The following is a 20,096-nucleotide window of genomic DNA, read 5'->3' as shown; positions in this document are numbered from 1 at the left end:
TTTCCCTCATTTTCCATCTTCCCAATAGATACTTACTTTCATGATGCTCCCAATCATGACACAATGATGTTAGATTAAAAGAAAACCCATTTCCTAATTATAAAGCATGAGTTGTGTAAAACTGAGTAGAATTTGAGCCTTCATCCCAGGTATCAATGTCAGCTAAGAATTGGTAATCTTGGCCTGGTTGTCAAGCGCTGAAGCATCTTTCAGATGTGAAGTACAGGGCCAAAGGTACACAAAAAAGCAGGCACACATTGTACTTTAATGGGTGAACAAGGAATACCAATACAGTAGTTTAATGTACAGCTCTACTGGGCAGGAGGCAGTGAGGTGTAACAGAGGGAAATAAAAGAATTAAATTTAGTTTCAGAAAAGCTTTTTTTCAGTTTTCTCCCCCTTCCACCAAATACTAAAGCCTCTCCATTTTAGATTAACTTTCATAGGTGAGTCTAGTTTTGAGTATCATCACTCGCCTTTATAGCTGTTATTAAGTTTCCAACAGCAAGCTGAGGATAGCTAACAAACTTCATGTAAATCACCCTGGCTACTGGAACTATTATGTGCTGCCACAGGAACTAAACTTTATTGTGGAAAAGTGGTACAACTATACCACACTGCCTAGATTTAAACCAGCAATTAATGTACTGAAGAATGGATGAACAGGCAAGTATTTAAAAAAAACTTATTCATTCAACAGACTTAGGCATCACTATTAATGCCAGCATTTATTGCATGGCCATAGATACCCTTGGGACAACATTTCCCCCTGTGGGGGAGTGGTGCTGTGCTGTGCGGTGCGGGCGCAGGCGGGTGGGTTCCCGATCGGAGCCACCATTTTACGTGGGTGGGCCAATTAAGGCCTGCCCAGCGTGATGTCCGCCAGGAAGTACTATGCGCTCCCTGTGCAGGCGGGGGGTGGGAGGATTCCCTGAGCAGGGAGTGTGCTCTTTAGCGCATGCGCATGAAAGAGCGCACAGATCTCCGACGCAAAGTAACGCATCAGGGAGATCGGCTCAGGTTTGAAACATTGAATAAAGATTTTTAAAAAAATTACTGACATGTCCCCTCATGTGCCACTGTCACATGAGCTGGGACATGTCAATTTTCTTTATTTAGACATTTAATACAAATTTTAATACCCTTATGAAACCTCATCCTGCCCCTTAAGGTTGGACGGGCAGGTCCATTGATTCAATTACTTTATTAAGGGCCTTAAGTGGCTGCCGACCTGAAAATATAAATGACACGGGGTGACGTCCGGATGCCACCCCGGTGAGCGGGTCCTGCCCCCTGCTCGCTGAGCGGAAGATGCAACCCTTGAAGGTGATGGTTAACTGCACCCTTGAACTGCTATATTCCATATGGTGGAGGTGCTATTGGGTAGGGATTTTGACCCAGCAACAATAGAGGAAAGATGGTATATTTCCAAGTTAGGATGGTGTGTGATTTGAAGGGAAGCTTGGAGGTGATGGTATTTCCGTGTTCCTGCTACATTGTCCTTCTTAGAAGGTGTTGCTGTAATAAGCCTTGACCAATTGCTGTGGTGCATCTTGCAGATAATGCAGACTGCAACTGTGGTGTACCAGTGCTTGAGGGTGAATGTTTAAGGTGGCGGATGGGGCACTAATCAAGTGAGCTACTTTGTCCTTGATGATGTTGAGCTTCTTGAGTTTTGTTGGCAAGTGGAGATTATTCCATCAATCTCCTGAATTGTACCTTGTAGATGGTGGAAAAGGCTTTGGCGAGTTGGGTGAGTCACTCTACAGAATACCCAGCCTCAAACCTGCTCTTGTAGCCACAGTATGTGACTTGTCTAACTAAGTTTCTGGCCAAATCCAGGATTTGGGGTGGAATTTTGCAATGATAGTGCTGTTGAATGTCAAGGGAGATGGCTAGATTCTTCCATGGTGATGTTCATTGCCTGGTATTTGGGTGTTGTGAGTGTTACTTGCCATTTTTCAGCCCAAGCCTGAATGTTGTCCAGGTCTTGTTCCAAGCGGGCATGGTCTGCTTCAGTATCTGAGGAGTTATGAATGAAACTGAACACTACAATCATTGGTGGACATCTTCACTTCTGACCTTATGATAGAGGGAAGGCCATTGATGAAGCTGAGGATATTCCCTGAGGAATTCCTGCAGCAATGTCCTGGAGCTGAGGTGATTGACCTCCAACAATCACAACCATCTTTCTTTGTGCCAGGTATAACTTTAGCCAGTGGAGAGTTTTCCCCTGAACTCCATTGGATTCAGCTTTACTCAGGCTCCTTGCTGCCACACTCAGTCAAATGTTACCTTCATGTCAAGAACAGTCACTCTCCCCTCAGGGATTTAGCTCTTTTGTCCATGTTTACATCTTTGGCATCCTCATGGTGGGTACTCTAATCTACTCAAAGGAAAACAGTCAACACAATGCCTAAACTAAGGTGTTAACTTGTATAAAACTTTTAGTTATGTAATATTGCTGCTTTTCTGGCTATGAGGGTTAAGTGCCCTCTTTGAGAGCATCTCCTTGAAAGTTTACAACTTGATAGTATGAGCAGTTCATATTTAATTGTCAATTCATATCAACAGGAGCTGTTCATCTCACACACAACTGAACAATCACACTCGATAATTTTTGTTTGAATGTAATTTAGCTGCTCCCCTACAGCTTTTGGAGATCATAAATAAGCTATCATAACATTTCACCCTATGATTGGTGCCCTATCACCTATTGAAATATTGCTTGGAACGTGCCATTTATGTTCAAATTATAGTGCTCTTGGAAGATTTGCTGAGTTTGGAGCAGGGGCTCATTAGTGCGGCCAAATCTAACCATAAGAAATGTTCCAGTAGGAATGCCACTGTAGAGAAAATCCTTAGTCTTTTGGCTGAGCTAAAGAGACTGCTATCAAGTCTCATTTTTGCCAATTTACTTCGTAGTTTTAACTGGAGGACCACTGAACAAAGCTAGATTCAAATTCTCTAAATCTGCAGGTGAAAAGTGCAATCTAATTTGCTGTAATAATGTTTGGAAGCAATGAAAAAATCAATACTGTTATATTAGGCCTAGGCTGGGCATTGGCACTTTCTTCTGTTGCATATTTGAGGGTTTGTATAAAAACTCACTTTATTCACCATTGCACCTATCGTCAAATAAAACAAGAACCAATTAATCCAGGATATGCTTTCTGGAAAAAAAGAGCAGTATTTTTAAAAGCCTTATTTCAATCAACTTGTTTGAGTTGACCGTTCTGAAGCTAACTTTTAAAATATAATCTGCTCATTAATGTTTTTATCTAAAGGATGCTTGGAATAATAAATTGTTTGTAGACTGAACATTTTCATTTTGATTAGAGCTTTGACATAGATATCCTTCTGAGAAAGCCATAATGTCAAATCAATACAAAACCCAACCTTGTAAGCATGCTTCAGAGTGAAAGTAACTTGCAGACTAAATTTATTCATTGGACACATTTTTCAGTTTCAATGCCCACAGAATTTGTGTTTCCCATGATTGAAGTTTTTTAAAAAAAAGTTTCAAGCATGTTAAATAATGCCTAACAGATGCCAGTAGCATGTAGTCAAAATTCTGTCAAATGGCATGAGGCTACAACTGGAGCAGTGCACAAAACAGAAGGACCAGATATCTTTTCAGAAATGAGTGATTTCCACAGTTTTTCACTAATGGGAAACCTTCATCATAACTAGTAGGTATGGGATCCGAGTAAGGTGAGATTCCTATTCTCTCTGCAACAAATTTCATTTCTATTTGGTAAAGCAACTTCTACTTTCAAACCAGTTTTATACTTTCATTGTGCCCACAACTTTCATTATAGTTCGGAGCGGTTTGCTGCTTCCAAGAATGTATGTTGCATGTCCTTATATAAAGTGTCAATGAAAAAGCCAGATATTAATCATTAGTGAGTATTAGCAGGAGGGTTCCTATTGACTTGGAGTAAAAAGGTTCAGTAACTACTGAGGAATAGTTTTTCACTACATTTTTTGGCCTAATCTTGCTAGCAGAAGCATTTCTGCTTATTTATGCTGATATAGTAACATAGCCTAGCTTCATGTCAACTGTAGCCAGAAATGATGGAAAAGTCGAGCAGGATCACTCTTCATTATGTATTTACCAAGTAAGGAAGTTTGGTATGGCACCCCTATCCTGATAACATAAATGTGCTGTGTTGTGACATTGAGTGCATGCAGCTGAACTATTTAGATTTGCCCACACAACACATGTCTACTGTGTTAAAGTACAGAATGAAGAGCATTACAAATGTTGTACTTGAATACAGGTTATATGCAAATTTATAAAAGGAATTGTTAATTGTCTGGGTACAGATGCACCTGTGAAGGACTCAATGAAAAGCTGTTTTTATTAATTCTTTAAATTTCCTTTACCAACACAGTGAATAGCTGAAAATTTAGATAAACTAACAAATGTAAAAACATTCTCATGCTATGCTCCCAGCTTCAGCAGTTCTCTAGCAATGCAGCACAAGCACATTTGAAAGCTGTTTATCTGGACACCATTTATCTATATTGAGCAGCCACGTATTATTGGATATCTACAGTGTGCATTTCATTCTAATCTGTTTCCTTGCTAAATTAATGTTCTTTAATGGAAAACAATATTGGAATAATAATGCAGTCAAATAGCTTAATTATTCATTTATAGTAACAGTTCAGGAAACATTTTTGTTCAGATATCAAATACGCCCACTGTGTGCTTTGTTTCATTTGTACATGAACACTTCTTGTATTAGGTTCAGTTAAGCACTAATTTGATTAATTTGGATTATTCAATGTTTTTAATTGAAGTTTGAGCTGAATAGGAATATTATTTAAGAAAACATCAACTTTGTACTTTTATCTCAAGTTTTTCAAAAGGATAATTGGCAGTCATGTAATCAATACAAATAGGAAATGGGGCTTTTAAGCCTGTCAACCCGAACTGTTTACGCCCCATAATACTATATTTCTATGTTCTTGAAGGGAGAGTTAGTGCTGAACAAAGTTATGATTTAGCTAGGTCAACAGTGCAATACTTTTCAACAAAATATTTTGTTTTCTAATATAAAAGAATAACAGTTTTTGTTTCCGAGAGGGTTAAGCTTCTTTATTGAGCCATAAATTTGCTAATGTTCTAGCTGTGATGATCTTTTGACATGGTTGAGGCTTGTTTGGCGCTTGCAGAGATGGTATTTATATATAATATATTGTTTTGTCAGGAATTTACATATCAGTCTGAGATAAAACAAAAGTAGATCTTTGAATTCTAATCCATATAGTGACTTAACTAGTTAGAGTTATGAGGGTCATTACAGCTCAGAAGGAAGCCATTCGTCCTTTCGAATCCTCATGGCACAAAAGGAATCCATTCATCATATTGAGTCTATGGTGGCTGTTGGCTTTCTGTAAAGCACTGCAGTCAGTCCCATTCCCCTGTGTTATCCTCATAGCCCTGCACATTTATTTCCCTCAAGTAGCCATTCAATTTCATTTTGAAGTCATTCATCATCTCCATTTACACAGCCTCAATGAGTTTTAGGTCATTACCGTTTGCTGCTTGAAACAAATTCTTCCTCATATCCCCCCTGCATATCTTGCCAAGTACCTTAAATCTGTGTCCCCTAGTTCTTGTACCATCATCTAATAAGGGCAGCTTTTCTACGTCTACCTTATCCAAACCTGGCATAACCTTGTATACCTCTGTCAAATCCCCCTGAATCTCCCTTGCTCCAATGAGGACAAGCCCAGCTTCTCCAGCCTGACCACGTAACTAAATTCTCTCATTCCTGGAACCATTCTGGTAAATCTCCTCTGCATCCTATTAAGGACCCTCAAGTCCTCCTTTACAGTGTGGTGACCAGATACAATATTTATGATAATTGTGGCCCAACTAGATCTTTACATAATTCAGCATAACTTCCCTGCTTTTATAATCAGTGGATTATTTATGAAGGCAAAGACCCTATATGCTTTGCTAACCACCCTCTCAATATGTCCTGCTACCTTCAAGGATCCATGCACATGATCCCCCATATCCCTCTGTTACTGCACATTCTTTAGAACTGTGCCATTAAATTTACACTGCCTCTTCCACCGTCTTACACCTATCTGTATTAAGTTCTATCTGCCACTTGTCTACCCATTCTGCTAGCCTATCTATGCCCTGTTGCAGTCTATTAATATCATCCTCACTCTTCGCCATACTTCCAAGTTGGTGTCATTGGCAAATTTTGAAACTTTATTCTGTTCTCCAGTATCCAGGTTATGTATGTATTTTTTAAAAAATAGTGGTCCTAGCACTGACCCTTAGGGAACACCACTGTTTTCTGTCCATAATCCAATTTTTAAAATCCAAGATTACACTGATGCTTCTATTCTATGAGCATCCATTTTGTTAACCAACCTTTTATGTGGTACTTTTGTCTATATAGATTTTAAGAAAGCATTTGACAACATCCATTACATTCCCTTTATCGACCTTATCTGTTACAAAATTTATTAGATTGAAGGTATAAAGAGCTTGTATAACTATTTTGAAGTTGAGAGTTCACAATTTTACCTAGATTTCATTGCATTTGTTTGGCAGAGACAACTTTTCCAGTAGAGCAGAGTAGGATACTGAGGACAATCTTCTCTAATATGTTTTTTTGTATTGCAAGTCACACTTCATGGCTACATGTGAGAGTACAGACATTGGAAGTATTAACACTAATACAGCAGGTTGGAGCAGTGGAGAGAATGCTTTGCTGTGATATCTTCCTATGGTTTTTGCATCATGTTTTGTATTTTCTTATGGTACCACCTCCATGGTGTACCTTCTGTGGCTGAGAACGCAGCCTGGAAATTTGCTCTAGACCTGCTGTGTAATTGGCTTTTCCATTTTTTTCCCTTTTATGCTTTTTTTCCATTGTTTTGGGAAGACCAATGATCTCCCAGTTTAGATGGAGAATTTGCAGCATTCTCTGTGAATTTTGCATTTCACAGCTTAGGGGTAGCACGCTAGAATTCTAGTGCCCTGGTACATGTGACCTTAAAAGTCTTCTATATTGGTAACACAGCTGTTTTTAAAAAAAGTCAGTTATCTACCATTATCATTCTCATAATTATAAATTCCCTTATCTGAAAATAATGTTAATATACCTAAGGTGCATTCCTGGTACTATACGTTTAAACTTCTACAGTTTTATCTTCTGAACTGTACACTTTACAAATGACATTGATCTTTTGGTTTGGATTACTAGTGATGTAGAGATCTGCAACAAAGATCGTTTTCAATCCATGCTTTGGGATCTATCTTCATTAGTAAAATGAGGAAGCTTGATGAAGCTCTGTTTGATTTGGGTAGACGTGATGTCCAGAAGATTTTTCAGAGGGTATTTGAGTAAATCCTTGAAAATCAAGATGTATTAAATAAATAACAAGCGGGGCTCAAAACTGGCTTGGCAGTAGAAACTATGAATTCAACTGCTTCACTAATGCCCCTTAGGGAAGGAAACCTCCCAACCTTACATATGTAGAAATTACATCAGTCAATGTGGTTGACTTTTAGCCATTGACTTTTAAAAATGACAACTGTTTGTATTTATTTAGCACCTTCAACATAAAACATTAGGGTGCTTCACAGGAGCACTATAGAACAAAATTTGACACCTAGCCGCATCAGATGCTTGGGCAGATGATCAAAAGCTTAGAGGTAGGTTTTAAGGAGTATCTTGCAGGAAGAAAGTGAGATAGCGAGGTGGAGAGGTTTAAGGAGGGAATTTCAGAGCTTAGGCCCCTAGCAACTGTAGGCATAGCCATTAATGATGGAGTGATTAAAATCAGGGATTCTTGAGGCCAGAATTTAAGAAGAGCACACATATTTTGGGCATTTGTAGGGCCAGAGGAGATTACAGAGATAGCGAAGGGTGAGGCAATGTGGAATTTGCAAATAAGATTGAGAATTTTGAAAATGGGCATTGATTAATCAGGAGCCAATGTAGGTCATTATGCACAGAAGTGGTGGGTGAACGGGGCATGATGCAAGTTAGGACTTGGACAGCCGAGATTTCAATGGCTTCAAATTTACAGAACATAGAATGTAGAAGGTCAGGAATGCATTGGAATGCTGTTTGAGAAATATCCCAAGCCTGATTGTGAAGAAGACTGAGACTAGGTTGCTTTGGTAGAGACTGTTTATTACAGAGCTTACTTCTCCATTCTTAACATCCTCCCACTCAGTGCTGGCTAACTCTTCTTTATATACATGTCTTAGCATAACTAATCAATACCCAACACCTGTTAACCTCATTACCTTAAACTACTGGGTATTTAACATCCATAAACAGAACCTATTAGATATTAATATACTCAAGCCTAGAGGTTATGAAGGCATGGATGAGGGTTTTACCAGCAGCTGAGCTGAGGCAGGGGCGGAATTGAGTGATATTACAAAGGTCTTAGTGATGGCACAGATATGTGGAGTTTACGTATCTCGGGGTCAAATGTGACACTAAGGTTGCAAAGGATCTGGTTCAGCCACGACAGTTTTGAGGGGGGGAGATGGAGTTAGTAATTAGGAAGCAACATTTGTGGCGGGTACTGAAGTCGATGGCTTCAGTCTTCCCAATATTTAGTTAGAACAAATTTCTGGTCATTCAGTGCTACATCTCAGACAAGTAATCTGACCATTTAGAATTTCTGGATGGTCAACTCAGGTGGCAGTGCTGGATGATCTGTTTAAACTGAACAATATGGGGATAAATTCCAGTGATCAAACTAACCTGAGAACTATTAAGGTCAAAAAATACAACATTGGATAATATATTGGATTGACTTAATGAAAATTTATTTGTGTAGCATTGCCTTTAGAAGTCAAAAAGAGTGTTAGGATTTTCCCCTGCTAGGTTTTATTTGTAGTCAGTGGTCATCTATCTCTCAAAGTCCCCTATGTATGAAATATTCTCTGACCATGTATTGAACATGGCTATAAGAAGGAATGGACTTGATGGGTTTGACTGCCCTTTTGCAGTTCCATTCTTAAGCAAATATTACTACCACTTGATAACATGGTGCCAGAATTTGCTGGCAAAATAAGGCAAGTTTAATGGTTATTCGTGTATATTTGTGATGAGGAAGAACTATGCCCTGACAAGTGAATCATCACAAATTGTTGGATGATTTGCACCATTCATCATTAGCCTTGTGATAACAGAATCTCATCAACAGCCTCTGTACGAGTTTCAAGAAATTGCTGGGTTGCACCGTAAATAAAAACTAAACACCACAGAAAGTTAGGGTAGGTAATTTGCAATGTAAAAAGCGATTTTGTTCTGAGATTTATGTTCCTGCTACCTCAGAGGCACAAAAAGGGAACAATTGAAACTGGAGTAACAGTCCTGCAGGTGGTAAATAGTTCCTAGAGGGTTTTTTATTTGAATTATTTTTGGCTTTCTTTTCCTCTTAAACCAATCATTCTTTTCCCTCTATTTCTCTTTCTGTATCTAATTCACCTTATTTGCTTCTCCATCGCTGTGCTTTCTTTTTCTATCCCTGAATCTCATTGGTTAAGGAAGTAGATTACTGGGCCTGTCATTCACCAAAGTCCCAGATGTCCTGTTGCCCTCACACTTCAAGCAATTTGCTGGACAGAATTAATTGGAGCTGAAGGGTGAGGGAAAAAAACCTGCGTTCACTGCAAGATGCTCCATTCTAGCAAGGTGCCCCCTCTTTGGGGTGTGGGTGGGTGCAGCAGATTTGGGGGAGATCCTACTTTGTAGACAGTGCTCTTACATAGATGTAGCTTACAATATCTGCCTCTGAAATCATGAAATCACCCCTCAAACTTATTTTGCCCCCTTCTCTGGAAATAAAGGACTAATAATAGCAAACATAAATAACCACCTCCAGCTGTTGGAACAGCCAGATGCACCATGCTATTCTGGCTTCGGGATACGTTTACAGTTCAACCAGCACCAAAGAAGGCCCATAACTAAGTACTGCTTGTGAATGCTACTTCTCCGCACTGTACATGTTCAAATTGTGTTCACATTTCCAATGTGACTATTTCTGTATTATAAACAGGACGAGTGATTAAAAAATTCATATTTGTCACAAATGTAAGCTTGTTATGTTTTTGGACTGTCTTCAGGGTAAAATGTGCCCTGGCCTTGGTGGCTCAGTTGTTAAATGTTAAAGGGGGCGGGGGCAAGTTGTTTTACTGAGAAGAAGGTGCAAGATATTCATACCTGTAAACAATGACCAGGGCAGCTGCGCTGACAGACTGTTGGTCTCTAAGTCCCATGGACGTGTTAGAAATGTCAGGTTTTGTAGATGGTTATACTTTATACTGTCTATTTAATCCCAAAATATAATGAAGTTTGGGGTCCAGACGATAGCTAATTAGCATTTCTACCTGGATACAAGGCCTGGGTGATTCATATTGCCATGGAAATAGGGTTTGAGAGGGGAAGAGCCCATAGGATGCCATTGTAGGATTGGGTTACAGGTTTTCTTAAAAATACCACTGAATCTCTCAGGGCCAGCCTTCAAGAACTTGAGAGATGGAGGCAGCAAATCTCTATTGTTTGCTATCATCAGGATATTTGTCCCTCACCATGAAAGTCAGCTGGGGGAGTAGAAGTTATCTGGCTAGAAAAGGAAAAAGGAGCTGAAAATAGCCTTGGACTAGTTCCTGGAGAATTAAGTGCCCTTATAAGGGACAGAATAAAGTATAACTGTGGCAGGTGATTTTCAGTTGTTGTAAAGTTAAGTGTAGCTTAGAGTATAAGTTGCCTACTGAAATGGTGTTTTATTAATATTGCATTTGGTTTGTGTTACAGTAGAAGTCTTAAAACCTCAAATTATCGGTTCCTATGTGAATCACACCACGCTAGCAATTTTACCATGTTGCATACCCATTTTGAGTGTAAGTGGTTTGTACAATGTAAACGGGCATAAAATCAATCATATCTACAATATTTTGTATTTTTTTTAAATCAAGGAATGAATCTGGCAGCAATTACCCTAAGGCACCTGTTTTTCTGCGACTTCATCAGTGATGAACCATTGGTTTAATAGGCCAAATAAATTCCTTGGTTTTGCTAATGTGGAACAAAATTTCAAAAAATAAATGTGGCAAATGATCTATTTTGAGTAAAGCTGATTTAAGAATATCAGCGCAGGCAATATAATTTTCTAATGTTAGAAATATAAAGGTGAAGGCTAACTTGTCTGCATTAAAGGGAACATCAACTTGTGGCGGTTGCACAAAGAGTTGCCATATATCTAATTTTAAATGCTGAATGGTCTCAGTTTTCCTTAATGCTCCCTGCTTAAAACTGCAATTATAACTGAATAATTACGCTTTCAGTGGGAACGGGGCACTTGTATCTGGAACCCGAGTTGTACAAGTATTCGTTGCAGAATTTTAATTGATGCTTTGTCCAAACAGGATGATTATTTGAAGTGATTGCTAATCCCAACATAAACAAGATGTTGATAAGCAGAAGTATGGGCTATCTGGGGAAAATAATACTTAAATGGAAATGGAAGAATGTTCAGTTTGTTTTGTTCACTGAAATTATATCCGTTTTGAAATACTCTTTGATGTTGAACAGGAAATGAGAATCTTTCTCTAGGCGTAGCATATTGTTAGAAGTTGAGATCATTCTGCACAGTGTACTCTGCTTTTTGTAGAGAATTTTCAAAAAAATTACTGCCTTTTTTTGGCCCAATGGATAAATTTGTACATGAAGTGATATTGGGCAGTAAGGCATGGGTTGCTGGCTGTGCTGAGTTAGTCAGCCTCAGTTGGGGCAGAGCTGGGATGAAAAATTAATTCTTTAAACTTATTACTTACTGATTGCTCTTTTTCCTGGATTCCAAATTTAAAACTGGATCTGTCAAACTTGGAATTTGTAATATTAAATAACCTGTTGTAAATTTTTCCTATTGGATGGGAGGAGGAGTAGAAAGATTTTTTTTTAGAAAAGTGAGTTTAGCTACAAGGACCTGGCTATCTCCCACTCGATCTGAAATCCGTGTTGGGTGTATTTAAGACCATAAGACATAGGAGCAGAAATTAGGCCATTCGGCCCATCGAGTCTGCTCCGCCATTCAATCATGGCTGATAGGTTTCTCAACCCCATTCTCCCACCTTCTCCCCGTAACCTTTGATCCCCTTACCAATCAAGAACCTATCTATCTTGGTCTTAAATACACTCAATGACCTGGCCTCCACAGCCTTCTGTGGCAATGAATTCCATAGATTGGATAATGACACAGGCCAAGGGCTTGAACCATATCCTACCACTGTCCTGTACTCCAGCCTTTGTAGTTTAGTTCAGAATTTACCTTTAATTCCTGCATAACTGAATTCAATTTTGAACATGGATGATGCAGATAAATAATATTGCTGGGGTTTAATTGAACATCAGGACTGTAGACATCTTTTTTAAAATTCCAAAGTATAAAGACTGCTCTCCCATTTAGAAAGCTCTGCCTTTGGGTCCATATGATTATTTTGGTATCATGATAAGGCGAAGTTTCACTAGAACATTTCCAAAAGTTGCGGTGAGTAAATTTTATGAAAAGATGAGAACTATATCCTCCACCATGTAAGAGATCTTTTCTCCCAGAATTGCAGTGATCTGGTCACAGAGATAGCAGCCCTTGCATCGAGATCATTCATACCTTTTTAAGTTTGTAGCGATTTTTGATAGTGTAATAATTCAGGAGTTCAATCATTTTTAATTTGCAGAAGAATAACCGACTGCTCTATTTATAATCAGTCTTTTATTGCGTCATGAGCCAGTGATAGATTCACCTGTTTGAAAAAAACTCGAAACAATACCAAAGAGCATGAGAATTTCCACACTAAGTACAAGAGACCTAACATATGCTTTGTTCATGCTTCTCGAACTTCCTTTACATATTACTTCCATGGATAAAATTCTTATGCATAGGGCTAGTGTGATATGTGTGACTATCTAGAAACATCATTGACTCTCTCTACCTTGCTGGTGCCAGACTATCCATCAAGTTGTGAATTGACCCGAACTTTTTCCGGTTCAAATTTGGAAAAATCCAAATCATCTACAGCTTCTAAGAATTCAATACCTTTGCCTCTGACCCCGCTCGCTGACGGGAAAATGACGCAGGATTTTTAGGAAGGTGGGCGGATAGCCCGCCGACCTGTCAATGGCCAATTGAGGCCATTGACAGGGTCATTAAGCTCATTGAAAGACCTGCCCGTCCAACCTTAAGGCTGGCAGGCAGGCCAGAAGCCCCAGCGGGCTTCTGAAAAAAGATAAAATCTCATCCACTGGCGGGATGAGGTTTCATCTCAGTTTTAAAAAAGTTTTTTTAAAGATTACGTGTATTTATTAACATGTCCCATCTCATGTGACAGTGTCACATGAGGGGGATATGTTAATAATGTTTTTCTTTATTTTTAAAGCTTATTAAACATTCAGTGCTCTCCCTGAGACAGCACTTAGTCTCAGGGAGCACTTTGACAGATGGGGAATCCCCCCCTGCACAGGAAGCGCTATGCACTTCCTGTCGGGCAACCTGCTGGGCGGGCCTTAATTGGCCCGCCCACTAAAAATGGCGGCCGGCCCCGTTTCGGCAACGGAGTTCGGCTGCCCGCCCACCGCTGAGCCAGTGGGGCCCACCTGCCCATCAAGGTCAAAATTCTAGCTATAGTTTCAACCTTGCACCCTTGAACAGAAACTCCTTTTTCTTTCCTCATTTCCCAGAAGTATGTTTTGATTGGCCACTGTACAGACGGAACCAAGGTAGCACTTTATACCCTCCCTCCCTCACGGCTAAAATAGAATGCCATGGCGGTGGCAACGTGTCTCTTGCCACTGGTGTTATACCACTGGCAGGGGAGATGTTGGGCAGCCTGCTTGTCCTTGGGCCAATTTAGACCCTTAAGAGACCAATTAAGGGTCTCCTCCCAATGGAAGCCGCCTCCAAGGTATTTTCCTTGACTCACACTCTGCTCTCTGGGGCCTGCCAGCCTGGCCCCAATGAAACACCTCATTCGCCTCTTCATCTAGATCCATGGCTCCTCAGTGTTTGGGAACTGCCTGTAATGCCAGTAGTGGCCACCGCTCCCAGTGGCGCTACTGGGATGAGAGATGCCATTCATCCGAATAAGCTGGCAACTCTGAGGTGGGTGGAGGTAGAAGTCTCACCCCCTAGCCAATTAACGACTAAAATAATCTCAGGATGACCTGGCCAAGCAGAAGTGGGTAAGCTCCGACTTGTAACCCTAGTTAACATTGGCTGCATGCAAACTAAGTTAAACCATAATTTCCGAAATCCAGAAAATGACTGTATACAAATGCACATCACTGTCTTTATTTTAGTTTTAATTATATTCAGTTATAATTGCTACCACTTCTGTTAAATTCCCCATGATGTGATCAGGACTGCTTCAACAATGCAAGAAATCAATCCAACAAATCAAGGAATTGTAAAAACCACAGTATATGGGCCATAAGGAAGTGATGCCATTTTTGAATCGTAGTTTATTTGCTTATGATTTAGAACAGTACATTACAGCATTTCGAAGCAAGTGCAGTGTTAATCATGTTTGTGTTATCACACTGAAAATTTTTGTCTACCTTTGCTTTTGATTCTGGGGTAGAGGAGAGTGATATGTATTAGAGCTCGCTCTGGTCCTTTCAGAACTGGCGATGGATGGCTAAACTGTTTGTGTACCAGGCACTTTAAAAGGTTGTGTCATGCAGATTTGTGGGAGCGGACATGCTGCTGTACTGGGGAAGAGCAGGGGTGGGAGATGACGGTTTTGTTGGCGATTAGGGTGTCAAAGATGGAAATAAGGGAGTGGTTAAGAAAGTTGTCATAATTTTGTGGCTAAAGGGCCAAAGGCAAGGGATGCAGTTGAGTTAGGGAATGCAGTAGATAATGAGTTTTTTTAACCCTGGAGTGGATGCGGAAGGAAGTGTGGTTGAGAAGGGGTGGGAGGATGTAGGCCTGAGGGTGACAAAGAAGTGGTTGATGTTTGCCTTGTTAGTGATAGAGTCTGCAGGACATGGTGTGGTCCAGGAAGTGGCTGGAAATGTATTAAAGGGTAGAGAGGATGAGAGACTGATGAATTTAAAGGAATTAGGTCAAAAGGAGCTGAAAAGACTGCATGCACCAAAGATGAAGAATTATTTGGTGGAAAGGTAAAGGAAGAAAGAAGGGAGATTTGTAGGGAGAAATTCGGGTTATGGCGTAATAATCTAAATTATCCTTTCACGGTTGTTAATAAAATGCAGGTGCCATTTGCATAAAAGGAATTTGAATATCTGCATCCGTTTATATATTTGGATTATTGTTTGACAGTTATTAGTGCCAGGAGATTAGAACAATTACATTTTAATTTGTAGAAATAGTATGGGTTTAAGCTTCAAGGAAGGAAGACAAGAGATTTGCACACCTGGGCAAGCTTTTTGAAAAAGAATGGAAATTCTTAATTTAAAATGTTGTGATGAACTTAGCACAGTACCCTATTTGAAGGGAAAAAAATTTGCATGCAACACAATAGATTTCAAACTGGTTGCTGAGTGCTAGCAATGAACAAATCTTGTTTTTATTGCTGTTTCACTTTGCTATACAAAACATATCTGTCTTACATATGCAATAGAGGTAGCTTGTTTTTTAGACTTTACTGGCATGTGAATTGAACTGGAGAATTGTAGTCAAAGAACAAAGAAAAGTACAGCACAGAAACAGGCCCTTCTGCGCCGATCATATTGCCCGTCAACTAAAACATTAAAACAGATTCAGACTGAAGAATATTTTCATTTAGGACAGATAATTATTTGGCTCAATTTTACTAAGCCATCTCAAATTGGCATGTAATTGAAAATTTTTGTGTATTCTAATGCCTTTATTTTTCCTTGTAGGGTCGCCATGTCAAAACAGGTCAACTCGCAGCTATTAAAGTTATGGATGTCACGGAGGTGAGCCAACAGCATTTCTATATAATAGTTCCAATACCTAAATTGCACTTGAGTTATTTAGCTTGCTTCTGCGTTCATAACACAATGGAAAGCTATATACTCTAATTAAAATTTTGTGTAAAATGTTGACTTTATAGCCTTCATTGTTTAACCTAGCCCTGTCTGGTGGAGTTTTGACATTTCATAGGGCATGACAAAAGTTAAAAGTAGGGTTAGTATTAACATGTTGTCCAATGCATTTAGGTTGGTATTATATTACAATGCACACAGTATGATGGTGGTATTTACTGTAATAAATTCATACACAGTTGACTGAACAAAACTAGTTTTAGAATTTTTATCCAGCAGTGACTTGAAAAGGCTCTTCAATGTGTTTGAAATGTTGTTTACTGTTTTTTTTCAATAAGCAATGTTATGATCTTGGTTGAGACCACCAACTATTTTTCAATCTCAGCCGCAAAGTCCCTCAAAACTCTGTCTTCCTCACAAAGAATTTCAGCTCCTCCTCTTCTAGGATTTACCCTGATCCCAGCTGACAGCAGCGTACAACCAACTGGAGTTCTCTGGGCACAGTCTTCACCAAAAATGGCTCACGTCTGCAGAAACTCCTCAATTCTGCTTATGACGGTCTGGATGGCATAGATCCACCAATATTATCATCAAGCTGCAGCAACTATATATTTGCCTCGTCGCAGCTTCTGGATCTTCATCATCTTCAGCCTGCCTGCACAGTACCACTGGGATCATCATCTGAGCTCTGATGGCTCTGTGTTCTTTTATATGGTTTCAACCAGTTCCAGTCTCCCAGAAGTTTTTGCTTCAAATCTCAGTTTCAGTCTTGGTTTCTGAAGAAACTGGAAGGGTCAGTTTCCCCTGCTTCTGCCACGCCCTGCCTCCAAAAATACAAGCTTTGAAGCCACGGATTCTATCATAGCAAGAAATGAACAGAAAAATGCCTGTCACCGGTGCCATTCTGGATCTACGGATCCCTCTTATCTGCTCATGTTCTGAATGAATTTTAGGTGCACTAATATCAAGGCGATGTCTGGATGTGCGCCACCAGTACATAAGTTACTAAAGGTCTGGAAGGAGAAGAAGAAAGAATACCACCGCCAGCTGACACAATAATGTGCTAGTCCACAAATTACAGGATTTACTGAATTTAAGTTTAAATTTACCACGGTGGCGTTTGAACTCTCAACTTCTAAGTTTTACGTTCAGTGCGATAACCACGACCTTACCATATGTGAGAGATACATTTGTTTGTTTTTACATTGTAGCTTATATTTTAAGAATTTGACAGAAGAATTGGTAGCGATGAAGAAGACATGATAAGTATCTTTTTGTTTCAATTTGACAAGATCAAAATAGAAGGAGCTAAGGAGGCTTGCCTTTTGAATTGGTAAAAAATATGGAAAAAGCAACTTTTTTTCAGCTTAAGTATTTTCTTTTCTTAAAACTGCTATGACTAGTGAGGAAAATAGCACAGTCATTTCTTCACATCAACAAGCATAATCAGGCAGAATTAAAGTGTCTCTGAATTTGGAAAGAGATTGGCTCTTGTGAACTAGAGGGTGAAGGTCAGAGAGACACTGTACTGTAAATTAAATGATTATTTAAGGGTGAAACTACATCTGAAAACTGGGGAAGAGAACATTGTGAAGAGAGAATGGAATCCCAGGAGGAAGAATGACTTTTTAGTTCTTGGGGCAATAGTTATTCCACCTACAGCTTTTTTAGATTAAAAATCTATGAATTTTGAAGAAATAAGCAAGTTCACAATTTTTAACATAAACTGCCTCTCACACGCAAACAAAAGTGAATTGGGGAGAGGTAGTACGCACAGTTTAAAATGTCCCATGAGTTAAACTTACAGGAACCTTTACATTATTATTTGGAGATCAGGTGTAGGAATCTAAAACTTTTCAGAACTCCCAAGAATTTCCCTTGAATTAGTTTTTAATGTCTTTGGGATCAATCTTCCTTTAATACTGCAATTCTACAAAACCAGTTGCAGCAGAATGACTGGATCAGTGGGATTACAGGCCTAAAAATGCTCTTACTAACTCTTAACTTAACAACACTTATTAACTTAGTAACTTTCAACTTACTCTAGCTCACTGGTTTCCTCCTACACCTCTCCTGACTCATTGCTCCCCCCCCCCCGCCCCTCCCCTCCCACTTGCTTATCTACTCGCCACCTCCAGCACTCCACCCTGACTTGCCACCTCCAGCTTGCCACTACCTGCTTGACTTGCCCCTTCTTTCCCAGCTTGCCACCACCTGCTTCACTCACCCCTTCCCTCCTGGCTCACCCACTCCCCTCCCTCAGACCGCCACCCTCCTGTCCGCTGCCTCTTGCCTGCCACCCTGCCCATCGCCTCCATTCTGCCTCGCCATTTCCAGTTTTCCTCCACCTGCTTGCCCTCTCCCACCCGCCCTCCCACTCGCTGCCATCTGCCATCGCAGCTTCCATTTCTTTGCTCATGGCCTATAGAGTGGCAGTAAAGCTCATTTAACCATCAGAATGTGTGGCTGTAATAGTTTAGTACATGACACTTGATAGACTGTTGCATGGCCACGCAGGCACTTAGCAGGAACACTGGTGGTAAGCTTCTGCTGCGGTTTGTACTTTTTTTGTACCCAGGTTTATCTTCCCAGCAATGTAGCCAATATTAAATGCAATCGGCTTCTTAAATATTATATTTGATAGAAAGATTTGGCATTTATATAGGGTCTTTCAGAACCTCAAGATGTCCCTAAGCACTTCTCAGCCGTTGAGCTATTCTTTGAATTGTAGTCGCTGTTGCAATTTAGGAAATGGGGCGGTCGATTTGGGCACAGCCAGTGGACAGACAAAACACTGCTTTGATGCTTAGACTGCAGGCATAGCAGCAATTGCTGGATTGTTTCCTATTATGTAGTCAGATAGCAATTGAGTTAAGCTTATTGTTTTTTTAGCCCCCCTAGTGTATATTCTTACAGCAAATTGTACTGAATCATTGAATGGCCAACCATACAGGCTATTGTAGCTGTGCTGGTTCTCTGGAAAAGCAACTCTGGTAGTCTCATTTTCCCATCCTTTCTGGTAGTCTTGCAAATTTTTTGACTCTTCAGAGGTTATCCAATTTCCTTTTGAAAGCCTCAATTTGTATTTGCTGCCACCATACTCTCAAGAGTGCATTCCAGATTCTAACTACCTGTTGTGTTTAAAAAAAGTTTTTCCTTGTCGCTGTTTGGTTCTTTTACCAAGCACCTTAAATTGACACTAAAAACAGAAAATACTGGAAATACTCAAGAGGTCTATTAGCATTTGTTAAAGGTCACAGACCTGAAATCCTAGCTGTTTTTCTCTCCACAGATGCTGCCAGACGTGCTGAGTATTTCTAGCCTTTCATGTTTTTAGGTCAGATTTCCAGGATCCACAATAATTTGTTTTTGACCTTAAAATTGGTGTCCACTGGTTCTTGGCCCTTCTGCCATTGGGAATGGTTTATCTACTCTGTCTCATGATTTTAAACAGTTCTATCAATATCCTGCTAAGCTTTTTAAGGAGAATAACCCCAGCTTCTCCAATCTAATCTCGTAACTGAAGTCCCTCATCCCTGGAACCATTCTTGTAAATCTGATATATACCACATATAATATAGTGGACATGGTTGACTGCTATGGTATTTGTTTCATTTTGTTTTCATAAACTAATTTTATTTTTGTCAGTTAATTTTATAATCTAGTGTACTTATTTCAGTATTTGAAATAATGCACTTCTGAAAAATGCTTTTTTAAAAATCTTCCTGTAAATGCCAATCAAATAATAGCAGGATCAACTGATTTGCATAGAAATTTTGTAGGCGGTTTGTGAATCTTGACATCCCAGATCATAGAGTCAGTTTCTCACCTAACTTTGTATCATAAGCAAATTTAGAAACCTTAAATCACAGCATATAAGTTGACCTGGTCTAAGACCACCCCATTTTATCAGCCCCAAGAATCATGCTTTTGCATATAATTGGCATGTAAGTCCGCCCCCCACTTTTTCAGCTACAACATGCTATCCTCACGTTTGTAGTCAGTATCAATTTTTCACCTCTCAAATGCAAATTTTACTTAGCGGTACTTAGTAACAGGACGCAC

The 20,096-nt window shown here is 39.6% G+C and overlaps 1 protein-coding gene across 13 annotated transcripts in view; it reads left to right on the top strand.

Annotated features, from left to right (window-relative positions):
• LOC144682835 (mitogen-activated protein kinase kinase kinase kinase 4) overlaps positions 1–20,096 on the top strand; it is a 337,463-nt gene that overhangs the window by 105,440 nt on the left and 211,927 nt on the right. For all 13 annotated transcript variants that reach the window (XR_013577118.1, XR_013577119.1, XM_078545618.1 and 10 more), the window contains one exon: positions 15,906–15,962. Coding sequence is in view for 11 of the 13 variants with exons in the window: in XM_078545618.1 (XP_078401744.1) it covers positions 15,906–15,962 (57 nt within the window). In the remaining 2 variants the exon portion in view is untranslated. The remainder of the gene's footprint in view (positions 1–15,905; positions 15,963–20,096) is intronic.

This window comes from Cetorhinus maximus, chromosome 7, assembly GCF_964194155.1.
Source record: "Cetorhinus maximus chromosome 7, sCetMax3.hap1.1, whole genome shotgun sequence".
NCBI lineage: Eukaryota > Metazoa > Chordata > Chondrichthyes > Lamniformes > Cetorhinidae > Cetorhinus > Cetorhinus maximus.
Note: the sequence above shows the minus strand (reverse complement) of the source record. Positions and strands in the feature narration are given on the sequence as shown.